This window comes from Chinchilla lanigera, unplaced genomic scaffold, assembly GCF_000276665.1.
Source record: "Chinchilla lanigera isolate Chin_1 unplaced genomic scaffold, ChiLan1.0 scaffold00176, whole genome shotgun sequence".
Lineage (NCBI taxonomy): Eukaryota > Metazoa > Chordata > Mammalia > Rodentia > Chinchillidae > Chinchilla > Chinchilla lanigera.
In genome coordinates, this window is record NW_004955577.1 from 1 (window position 1) to 12,611 (window position 12,611).

Consider the following 12,611-nt stretch of genomic DNA (forward strand, 5'->3'; position numbering starts at 1 on the left):
TATAGGACACTGCACCTGGCCCAAGAAATTCTTTGAACACGCAAGTTATGCATTGTTTCTGGACTTGAGGAGGCCTACAGTGGTGACCACTTCAGTTTTCCTGCTGGAATAGTTATGGGCAGAATATTCTGGATTCACCTCCAGTGTCTGTGGGTTGAAAGCACTAGGGTAAGCCGGGCGTGGTGGTGCATGCCTGTAATCCCAGCACTCGGGAGGCTGAGGCAGGAGGATCGCTGTGAGTTCGAGACCAGCCTGGGCTACAAAGTGAGCTCAAGGCCAGCCTGAGCTGCATATGGAGACCCTATCTCAAAAAAAGACAAAAAACAAAAAAAAGCACTAGGGTAGAGGCAGAGACTATGCAGAGCCCGTGAGAGGCACAGGCTGCTCTGACCCCTGGGCTGTGTCCCCGGTCCCATAGACCTTGCTGGACTTCACAGAGGTGACTCTTACAGCCACAAAGGCACCTTTCCTTCAGAGCAACTCAGGACTTTTGAGAAGGGCACAACTGGTGCCCCTCTTTGGGACCACCATAATGCTAGTGCCTTGATACCCTGTGGCATGTGGGGGAGGTCATCTTGTCAAACTCAGTGACCCGCAGCCCTCTCCATGACAGATAAGGAGCACCTCACCCTAATGGGGCAGGGACTTGTGCTGGGTCTGGGCCAGAGCTTCATGGCAGTCACTGTTGCTGGCCTGGGTCAGACACAGGTGTTCCGGTAGGTTCAGTGGACTTACGAGTCCTCCCCACAGCTGGGCCTGAGCATTGGCCCTGCCCTTGCAGCTGGCCGTGCATACACATTCAGAGTACCCAGTCTGCATATCTGACATCCCTTCTGCCTCCCAAATGCGCAGCTGTGGCTGCCAGCACCACAGAGGCCCTCCCTCACTGCTCGCCCCAGCATTCGGTTCCACTTTTTCTCTCCAAGCTGGGAAGGACTGGAAGACATAGACGTGAGACAGTCTGGGCCCCAAGTATGGCCTGAACCGATCATAATCACTGTACCGAAGAGAGGAGTTTTAGAGATAACCTCATCAGTGTGACTCTTCACCATGACCTGCTCATTGATCGCTGTGTAACAGCAGGCGGATTTCTTCCACCTGAGGCCCTCCTCCCTCCTTGGAACAACCACTCCTGCTATAGGCTCAGTAGACATTTTGATAAAGGCTTTGAGTCCAACTGTCAGGGTTCAAATCACAGATCTACCGCTTGGCCAGTTTACTTTAATCTGTGCCTCAGTTTCCACGTCTATGAAACAGAACCATAATGGTACCTATATTATGGTGTTAACATGAGGATTAAAAGAGCAGTTCCATGCCCGGTGCTCTGCGGAGGGCTGGCCCTCCCAGCCCACATAAATGTCAGCCCTTGGTTGTGGTTATTAGTCCTTAGAGTCAGGCCATGCCTTTCACTCCCCAGGAGTAATAGGGCCGTAAGGAGACCAAGGCAACAGTGTGAAATCTTGGTGACAACTCAGACAACTGCAGACATTCCTAAGAGGACAGAGGCTTTCACTGGCTGCCGCCGTGCGGCATTGAGCACTGGACTCTACAACAGTCCTGCCAGCAAGCACAAGCAGTGCCTTAGCTCAGAGGCAGAGCCCTCTGGCCCACTGCCATGGGCACCCCCAGAATGCCTGCCAACTTGTAGTCTACCATCCAGGGCGCAGCGTGGGCTCTACAGCAAGCCAGGCTCCGCATCTGTCAGACTGCAGTCTCAATCCAGACTCCAGTCAACACAAGCTGTGCCATCTTGGGCACTTTACCAACCCTCTCCTGAGTACCAGTTTTACTCAGTTTCTCATCTGTCACCTGGGGTGGTACTTGCTTTGATGAAGTAAATGAGATCACGTGTGCTCTTCAGGGCTGGACAGTGAATTCCCCCAGTGAGGGAACCCAGCTGCCAGCCACGGCAGTCAGCAGGTTCTGAATGTTTCAGGAGCTTCAGGAACAGGTGTCAGGTGGCACCAGGTAGGGCCCGCTGGGCAGGAGGGCAGCTGGCCACTGAGGGTACAGCCTCGCCTGCTTCTCCATTGCAGGCTCGGGCCCATCTTTTGCTGTGTGCCTCAGCCTAGGAGGTGAGCGTGTTGCTGTGGCCCCTGTGGGAGCTCCACCCAGCCCACAATGGGGTTCTGGACAGGGCTTCCAGGGAATCAGGCTTCCTGGCTTAGCGAAGTCTAGTCTAAAGTGAGTTGCACTTAGCTGCTTAGGGAGAGAAGGCCGGAGTCACAGGGGCCCTGCCATCATGCTGCTGCGCTGGGTGTGTCAGCCTCAGGACACAGGCTACAAAGTCAGGAACTGCTAGTCTCCATCGGCAGAGCTGAAGCCAGCACGTGACAGGGCAGAGGCTCAGTGAAGTCTCGCTCCTACCCACTCACTCCTCACATGACTCCTGGCATCTGCGCTGGACACTGGACACCGCTGCCGCCCCTGGGAGGTACATGGTGGTACAAAAGCCACCCCTGCCCTATCTCTGTAGGTTTTATTCATAGTATAAATAGTCACATAAGCAAATCAATAAGCTAGAGCGTTTGGGAGTGTGATAAGGCTCTGACCTGATAAATGAGGTGCGCATAGACAGCTGTTTTCAGGAGGTGATAAGGGACACCTCTCCAGAGACGTGACATTTGAGCTGGGATCTGAATGACAAGGGTGAATCCAGGCACATGGAAACCTGGGGGAGGAGCACACTTGCCAGACAGGCTGTCAGCTGAAAGGAGCGAGCTGGGGGCTAGGGAGGAGCCCTAAGGCAGGGTGCTGCATGTGTGCGTGTGTGTGTGTGTGTGTGTGTGTGTGTGTGTGTGCGTGTGTGTGCGCGTGTGTGTTGGGGTGCTGCCAAGATAGGCAGGCCCAGACCCAAAGGTCTGGTGACCATGGGGAAGGACTTACTCTAAGGTCATGGCAAGCTACAAGCAGAGGTTGTGCAAAAGCGTGCACCAGTGTGGGCTGCGTTTGCGAAGGCTCTCTGCATGTGAGGAACAGCTGGTGAAGAGGGCAGCATAGAAGACAGCGTGAGGAAAGGGGAGGCGTGGCCTTTTGGCAGTAGAGAAGCCGAGGAACTGGCAGGGGAATGACTGATGCAAGACTGAGAGCCTCTGACGTGGAAAAGGCGCGCCGGGCCCTTCCGTCCAGGCTCGTGTTCCTTCCCAAATACACTGCTGCTGCTGGACTGTGGCACAGACTTGGAAAACCTTAGCGTGCAGAGCCAAGGGTGGAGCCCGTGCTCCTGAACGACCCCAACGACCCCCTCACTGTCCTTACTGAATGTGGGGGCAGCAACATGCTGCCTCAGCCGTGGTGCCTGCAGCAGTTCTAGCGTACCAGTAGTACTTTTCATTGTAGACACTCAAAGGTTAAGACCACTGGGGAAATCGCAGACCTTAACTTCTATTTGTAACTCTCTCCCTTAGAAGTGCCAGAAGTCCTCCCAAAATTGAACTTTTTTTTTTTCATTTGAGATAGGGTCTTAATATATACTCCAGACTGGCCTTGAACTCATTATGTAGCCCAGGCTGGCATCAAAACTAGCAGCAATCTTCCTGCCTCAGCCTCCCAAGTGCTGGGATTACAGACATATGCCACCATGTCTCCCTGGGAGCCAACCTGTTGGAAAGTTTAAACATCTAACCATTATGAGCTCTTCTTTCTCTGAGCCCACTGAGTGTCCTCCCAGGTACCTTATCTGCTATCCTCTTGCACCCACCAACTCTACACAAAACACTTTACTGTATCCTGTTGTAGACGGAGAAACTGAGGCTCAGGGAGGTGGTCAGGCTTAAATGAGCCACGGAGCTGGGCTGGGTGCAGTCTGTCCAGCCCCCCTGTGCGTCCGCTGCGCCCGGCCCTGGCCCGGCCTCTGTGCTCACCGCACGCACGTCGTCGGGCAGCTCCTCGTCTAGCTCGCCTTTGACGATCTTCTCCAGGGTGCTGACGGCGATCTCCAGGAGTTTCTCGTGGTGGTGGTTCTCCAGGTCTCGACACTGAGCCATCGTGCAGTCAGGAGTTAAGCAAAGCCAGGACAGGGCAGTACAACATCTCCTGACCTGTGACCGGGCCTCTGACAAGCAGAGGTCCATCTCATCTCTGCTGGACAAGAAGAGACTACAGGGGGAAACTGAGATGCCAGCAGTCATTGCCTTCACAGGTATCACCTTGGTGTATCACCTACACCAAGCCCCAAGGCCATCCCCGCTGCTCCTCCTTTGCATCTGCTCTGTACCTGGTCATCACTGACTCTCAGAACTGGGTCCCCCTCACTGTCCCTCTATCACCCACTTTGCCTCACCACCTACCAGCGGGACACTGCCTGCTAGACAGCATGTGTTTTCCCGGTCATGCTCTTCCCCATAGCAGCTGGATGGAGCTCAAGGAGGTAGATACCTGGGACCTACCTGTCCCAGGCTAAAAGCTCCCAGGAGACTCTGGCTCTCTGACATGGCCTGGAATCTTCCTCTGGGAACCAGGCTCCTCTGGGCCATCCTCAGGGGCTTTGCACAGGCTGCCTTCTCTTCCTGGAATGTCTCGCTACCTTTTTACCGGGTCCCTCTGGTCACCTGCAGGCCTTCCTTTAGTATACCTTGCTCGGGGAGGCTCCTGGCCCTGGCCTCTGGGTTGGCTGCTCCTCACCTCATAACTTGGATACCACTTGATACCTTTACAACTTCTGTCTGCCTGCTAGATGCTAAGCCCCAGGAGGGCAGGAACTCATGGGCCACGAGTTCAGGTGGCAGAAGGTTGGTTATGCTCTGGATTTTGGCTCCTAATCTTAACATTTAAACTGATAAATTCATTATAAATAATTTGTCAGTGTCTTTAATGTGGATATTGCCTCTCCCTGAGAGTGTGTGTGGCTGTAGCACAGAAGCAAGCAGTGATTCAGGGGTGCCATCTCCCCACGAACATCACCTATTTGAGAACAGACGTGCCAGGACTCTCCCGCTGTCCCTCCAGGCATCCAAACTGCCACCCTAACAGGGCCACCGTTGTTCTGAGACTTGGGAAACCCCCTCGGGCCCCATGGAACATTCCTCTGCACGGTCTACGTGGTTGTCAAATCTACATCATCTGAAAGTGAGCTTTTTTCTTGGCAGAAACTGGAGGTTTCCATTCTTCTAATATCAAAGGTAGAGAACCTCATTTAACAGGATCCTAGGGTGAATTTAAATACCCTCTTGGTGGAGGTATAGATCTTTCTGACAGGCAGGTGGGGAGTAGGCATTTCTGGTGAAGCTCAGTGTGTTGTAGAGCGCTGACTTTTGCCTATTTTTGCCAGTGTGTTTAGGACTCGGTGGCAGTGGGAAGGATGGGGCAGGAGGCCTTGCAGGAGGCCAGCTGAAGGGGCCCCGTTTATTTGCATCCTGCCGAGCTCCTGAAGAAGGTTCGCTCTTCCCTGACTTTTGTTTAAAGTGCAGGGACCTCTTCCATAGCTCTGCTATAGGCCAGGACTGGAGGCCACCACAGGAAGGATATAGGCTCTGGACGTTTTCGATAAATAATCCCACCATGTCGGTGATGTTCCTTTCAAACACGTTTATGGTCTCCTGAGATCATAAAGAACACAGTTAACATGCACGTTTAGACACTTCCCACCACAGGAAAAGGTGCTGTTTAGAACTCAGCAGGTGCCTCCTCGAATCACAGACCTTCGCTGTCCCCCTTGGAGCCAAGGACCACCGCCGTGAGCTCCCGGGGCGGACGGTCGAGAACCGACTCCCTCCTCTCTCTCCAGGCTCTCTTGCTTTCCAGTACCAACTCAGTCCTCACAGCAAATGTGGAATACTGCTTCCCGGCCTCCGCTGTGTTGGTGTCTGCTGAGAACGCCTGTCCCGGTCTTACTCCCTTCGCTCCCCTTACCCCCCAAAACTCACTCCCTTTTCTGCGAGCTTCTCAGTGGCATCTGTCCATCCCCTTCAGAGAAACAGTGCAGGGAGCTGTCAAGAGCCCGCCTGCCTGGGCCAGTGTCCCGGTCTATCGCTGTGCGTTACTCTGGGAAAGTCATTTAACCTCTCAGAAGCTCTAGATCCTCATCTGTGAAATGGATTTCCCACACAGTACCTGTCTCGGGGAAGTGTGGTGGGGTCGATGAGCTCCTTCACGCAAGATGCTTTGCAAGGTACCTGGCAAGGAACCTTGGTAGGTTCCGGCTACTGCCCCAGACCTCCCACCATTTGTTGCCGCTGCTCAGTTCAGCAAGGCACCTGAGACCTAAAGAGGACTTCGTGTTGATGGAGAGAACAATAGAAATGGTTTGTGAGGTCTGCTTTACCTGCCACAGACCCCAGGGGCTGCCAAGTGGGCCAAGGTGCTGGGCGTCCACGGGAGCCCAAAGGCCATCTGCAGGCTGAGCAAATGAAACAGTCTTCACGTGTGTGTAAGGGTGTTGTCGTGAATAAAAACAGATCACCGGAAAGCATGTCTGTCCTTCCAGCTTTCTGGCCGCTGGTAAGACAAGGACAGCACACGGTTCTGGCAAGTGATGGGTAGGAAAAAGCGATCTCCCTGCTCACAAAGGTGGGAAGCTGTTGGCAGCGCCCCGGGTGCTGTGCTGCTTCTGCAGTGCTCAAGCATTCCCTAGTGGGGAGACAGCGACTGCACAGCATGTGATGGAGAAATCCAGCCCGTGTCTGAGGTGTCACTTGATGTGTGAGGAATTGATTAGGTGCTATCTCTTGGCCCAGCCACGGCAGCATCTGATGAGGTTCAATTCATCACACCACTTCCGACTCCCAGCCTCCGATGTCTGCGAACACACAAGTCACCCTGGCTGCTAATGAATTTTAGACAGCAGTGCTTTTCATTTCCACTCCTGGGTGCTGAGCTGCAGGCTCCTTGTGTCACCCGGGAAACAGTGCCTACAGCTGGGATCTGGAGGAGCCTTTGTCTGGTCCTTGACTGGGGTCCACTTTGTCTTGGGAGCACCCAGACTGCTTCTTGAGTCTAATCAAAAGGCTCCTTGAGCCTCTTCCCAGCTGAGGCTCTGGGATCTTCTAGGATGGGGAGAACATTCCAGAGGAATTATTTTCTCTCTACAAGCATCATTTCTCATCTAAATTATTAAAATATTAAAAACAGGGATTCGTGGGATAGCTCAGTGGTACAGCACTTGCCTGGCATGTGTGAAACCCTGAGTTCTAGCCCAGCACTGCCAAAAGGTTTTTTCAAACTATTAAAAGCAAACCCAGGAGTGATGAGCAAGAATTCTTCAGTGTCGTGTGCTGGGTTGCACTAGAGCAGTGGTGGTGAACCTATGGCATGCATGCCACAGCAGGCACGCAGAGCCCTCTGTTAGCATATGAGCCAAGTTGCCCCAGCAGCCAATCACGGATATTCAGGTGTACTTGCATGGTGGCACCGTGCAATAAATAAGTGAGGTTTTGGTTTAGGCACTTGGTCTCTAAAAGGTTCACCATCACTGCCCTAGAGGTTTCCAACAGAGGGGTGCCCATGGAGGCTGTAGCTTGTGCGTGCTTTTGCAGCTGTGCCCGCAGGTTCCTGCATCTGCATTCAGGGCAAGCCTCACCTCCAGCTGTTCTACCAGCTGCATCTCCAGCGTCATGAGCACGTTGAACAGCTCCGTGATGTCCTCACTGCACTCCACTATCTTCTTCTCGATGTTCAGCAGTTCACTCTCTTCTCGAATGGCACTTAGATTCTGCAAACAAAAGACTATGCTTCAGGAATCAACGATCACGTGTCATTAGTTAATAATAAGTGGCAGTTTGGTTTTGTGGATAAAATCTTGGAATCTGGGCTTGGACTTGACCAAGTTCAAGTCTCAGCTCTGACACAAGCTGCTCTGTGAGCTTGTGAAAGCTACTTGCTCCTTGGGCATTGAGTTAAAGATGACTGAAAGATGGCAGGTGCGGGAAGGGTCCTCTGACCTCCCTTTCTCTCTGAAAGCAGATGAGACTCCCAAGGGAAAGGCAGCCTTCCTACATTCCTATCACTAGACACGGAGGAGTCAAGGCCGAGAGAAATCCAGGCCATTACAAATGAATCTCGTAAACTAACCTGTGTAGTCACTTCTCCACCACTAACAGCCCCAGCCCAACCCCTCTGCCTCGTTGTTTTCACAATTTACTGTTTTTTGTCCAATCTAGCACAGTTCCATGCCATTCAAAGACATTTTGCTCAGTGACGTATCACACACGAGACAGTGGTCCCATAAGATTATAACGGAGATGAAATATTTTATCACCTAGTGATGCCATAGGTGTCTCAGTTTGTGTCAAGTACACCCTATGACATTCACACAATGACAAAGTTGCCTAACGACACATTTCTTAGGACCTACCCCCAGTCATTTAGTGATGCATGACTATACACTGAGCTTATGACCTTGCTTATTGGTGTTTTCATTTTTCTTGTCCGATGCTCCCATGTACATGTAGAAATGACTACATAAAATTTGTGAGCTAGGAGTCATGTATGGATATAGGCACAGACCTGTAATCCCAATGCTGTGACAGACACAGGTAGGGGGATCACAAGTTCAAGGCCAGCCTGGGCAATTTAGCAACATAGTGAGACACTGTCTCAAAATATAAAATGGAAAGGGCTGAGGATGTAACTCAGTGCAAAGGTCCTGGGTTCAGTCCCCAGTACTGCAATCAATAGATCAATCAATCAATAAAATAAAAACACATATATAAGTCAAATGTGTTCCTCTGCTGACAATTTTGAATTTCTGGCTGAATGCAGAGATACCCTTTTCAAGAACATAACCAGGAACAAAAACAAACAAAATGTTTGTTAAACCAATGATGGATCAGAAGAAAAACAGTAGGAGCTGCGTGACTGTCATCACAGCAGTGGTACAAACACCATTATCAACACTGTACTGGTGATGATGATACCAGTGGGACAGGTTGCAATCCCAGGACATCTTCTGTTTTTGTTTTTCCAGTACTGGGGAGCTACAAATGCTACAGACACTAGGCAAGTCCTCTGCCACTGAGCTACTTCCCAGGCCTTTTTTATTTTGAGACAGGGTCTTACGAAGTTGCTAAGTTGCCCAGGCTGACCTAGAACTTGTGATCCTCCTATCTCAGCCGCTGAGCAGCTGGAATTACATGTCTGTGCCACCATGTCCGGTTTCCAGAGGGGCATCTTATGTGACAGAGACCCACAGGTGCCCCGCCAGTTCAGCACCTGGTTGGTGGACCTGGGATGAACTTGGGCCTTAGCTTGTCATTTAGTTGCAGTGACCCTTGGCAAATAGGACAGTGAGCCTGGGCCTGAGGGGCTGGCAGCGGGCACAGGACTGGCAGCCCCTCCCCAATTGGAGGAGCTCAGGGCCCCTAGAGTAGAGGCAGCGGAACACTTACCAGCAGGTGTTTCTCTTCAAACCTGGTGATCCTCAGTTTGCCCTGCTCCTGGTTCTCCTGGATGGCCTCCCGCACACACTCATTGAAGGTATCCAGCTCCAGTTTCCGTTTGTCATACTGTTTCAGGCCATACTCAAAAATATTCAGGCAGATGATGACAAATTTGTCCTTGTAGGTGAGTGGCTGTTAAGGAAGCTCAAGGCTGTACCTGGAGTAGGCCACTGGGCGGGGCTGAGGGACGTGACAGAGTGTTGGTAACTCCCAGCCCAGCATGCAGGCTGTGTGCTGAACCCTGTGATACGACTTGCACCCGTGCTTCTATGTGGCCCCTTTGACAGATTGAGAAATTGAGGCCCAGAGAGCTAAGATTTGAAATTTGAAGCATAGCATAGGGGTTGGGTCATCTTACCTCCAACATGAGGAATTTAGTACAAGGCCAAAAGGCCCCACAAGAGACCTGGAGGACTGTGGGCCAAGGAGGGTCAGGGCCACCACTGGCCAGGGAAATGGCAGTGTGCGCTTTTGTCTCCAGTGAGTTATTCAGGGAGGCATATTTGGTGAGGCCCTATCTTAGTATCAGCTGAGCTGAGGGGACATCAGAGGGTCAGAACAGATGATCCAGGTTCAAGTGCTGGCTCAGCCACTGCTCCTGGATCCACCTGGCAAATCACTTCTCCATGCTGGGCCTTAATTTCCTCATTTGCAGTTGAGGGCATGAAAGGCTCGGCCAGCCTCATGGTGTCCTTGGGAAGAGTCTTTGGGGTCAGGTGGGCAAAGCCTGCAGGACCTTGGGTGGTTGTGTTGGGGTGGAAATGACTCATCCAGAGTCACAAGGCCACATGGGACAGAGGCAAACCTCGGTTACTTGGGGCGAGGGGTGACCAGGCCAGGCACGAGCCTGCCCATCTGACCTGGAGTCCTGTTCCCCACCGTCCTTCGCCACACTACCTCATTCTCTTCAGAATGTCAGCATTTGAGTGAATTTCTATTCAGTGTGAAAGTTGTCAGATTCAATAAAAGGGTTACCTGGGCCAAACCCTGGCCAAGAGGAGCCAGGGAGGGTCACGGAGGGAGGGGCTCACACACATAGCAACTTTATCAGAACAGCCAGCCGTGCTGCACAGGGACAGCTGGCTGCTCTCACAGTGACACTTGTCTGCCACCGTTTCAAGAGCATGACTCGGCGAAACAGCTGGCTCTGACTTTGAGGACAAGTTTCACCTAGTGACTGCTGGCGCCAGGAGTGTTGACAGCTGAGTGGCTTTTGTCTCTCCCGGCCACGTTCAGCTTTTCTTCCGTTCTCCAGATGGATCCTGGGCCATACTGTGCTACGTGTGGATCCCAAACTGCAACTCTGTTTTCATGTCTTATTACCAAAGAAACCATTCCTTTACTGGAGATCTGTCTGTATTTTCCGGGATGTTGATACCAGTGACCGGCTCGACAGCCTCACCTGGGCTGTCTCATCTCCAGCCTCTCAGATCTGGGACCTCCTCGAATCTACCCTGATCCTCAGCTTACAGTTTAAGCCCGTGGTTTGGTCGTCATGGCCGCTGTCTCCATGACCTGTGCTGATGACATCCTCTGGCCTCTGGCCCTCCGGGGAAGAACGCAGGCTCTCAGGTCCACCTTGTGAGGGTCCAAATCCTGAGTGGTTTCCCCCCCCCCCAGTACTAGGATCAAAACTAGGGACATTCTACCACTGAACTACATCCCCAGCCCCTCCTTTTCTGAGACAGGCTCTTGCTAAATTTTGCCCAGGTAGGCTCCAACTTGTGGCCAACTTGTGGCAGTTCCATGCCATGCCAACCAGTCCCTGAGTATTTCCCCTAAAATCTAGATGGCGCTGTCCCCACGCACCTCAGATGACCTAGCTGGCCCTGCCTCTGAAGTACTTCCCAGGGTCTCACGGGAGAGATGGGGACACTGAGTCCCAGAGCAGAGGAGAGGTGCTCAAGGCAGGCGGGTGTGCTGACCAGGCCCGTGGCAGAAGAGGCAGGCGTGAAGCAGGAAGGATATACTTCGAGGAGCTCGCCCACGATGGGCAGATAGGACAGCTTGCTGCCCTCCACGTCTTCGGCATACATGCTATCGAACAGGAAGGAACCGTTCAGGTTTTCGACGAACGCCATCTGTGGGTCGGAACACACTGGGTGTGGTGATTCCCAAGCTAGCCCTGAGCGGACACTGGGCAGGAGGCCCTGCACTGGGCACTGGGGCCAGCGAAGGCTTCCTGGAGGAGGGGGGCATGCTGCACTTGGGCTGCAGCCTCCTCCCAGCAAGGCAGGTGTGCGGGTCACTCAGAGGGGGGCACGTGTACAGGTGCGGAGGACGTGGTTGCAGGCTGTTCCTGCAAAATCCTGCTTACACTGAGCTAAGGGACTTCAACTGTACCTGTATGTCACAGGGAAACCACCTAAGGGTCTTAGGAAGAAAAATAGCTGTTAAGACCGACTGCTTTGAGCAGAATCTCGAGGCCCCAGGGAGCTGGGCTGGGCTGGGCTGGCACTGACCGGGTTCCAGGGGGCAGGGCAGAGCCCGGTGGAAAGGGGGTGTCAGACCTTGGGGATAGAACATGATTTACATAATTTGGGGTCTGAGGGTCCCTGCAGACCTCCACGTAACATGATCGTCCCATGCTCACGGGCATTTCTGAGCCAGGCTGGGGGCGGCCCCTCCCGCAGTGGTACCTTGTGCTCCTCCAGCCTCCCCTGCTGAGCCCGTTCTTCCTCTAGCCGGGTCTGCCTCAGGTGCTCCTGGTGCTTCAGCTCACCGACGGTGTACTGGTACTTCAGCTCCGCCAGGGCTTTCTGAGCAGGGAACAGGAAGTTGGCATCGTCATCAGCACATTTAGTCCTCCTGAGCCATGGTGACTTCTGCCACCCCGCGGCCTCTCAAGTATGAGCTGGCAGGCTGGCGGGTCCCTTTCATGGAGGTTGGGAGAGACAGGAGGCCACTGGACGAGGTCTGCCTCCTTATGAACATTTCTGGGTATCCTAAGCCCAGGGGAAATCAAAGAATGGGAATTCCTGGAGCTGGGAGATATCCGGGAGCCTGCCATTAGCCACAGCCTCTGATCAGTGGGAACTGCTCCTGGCCTGTCCGGGGAGCCCTGGAGGCTGTCCTCCTGCCTGAGTCTCACAACACTAAGAAGCCTAGGACTTGGGGCCAGCTGTGGCTGGCCCATGTCAAAGAGTAATTGGACAGGGTGTTTCAGGTATTCTTGGACCCTTTTTTTTTTGAGACAAGGTCTCACTGTGCAGTTCAGGCTGGCCTTGAACTCACCAT

The 12,611-nt window shown here is 53.0% G+C and overlaps 1 protein-coding gene across 1 annotated transcript; it reads right to left on the reverse strand.

Moving 5' to 3' along the window:
- Positions 1–3,863: 3,863 nt before the first annotated feature.
- LOC102024961 (leucine-rich repeat-containing protein 48) lies at positions 3,864–12,133 on the reverse strand (the record flags this gene model as incomplete). Its single annotated transcript, XM_013509640.1, is given in 6 exon segments — positions 3,864–3,987; positions 5,467–5,537; positions 7,517–7,648; positions 9,324–9,498; positions 11,343–11,455; positions 12,014–12,133. Coding segments are annotated over 6 exon segments (735 nt in total), but the record flags the coding sequence as incomplete, so codon positions are not given.
- Positions 12,134–12,611: the final 478 nt, after the last annotated feature.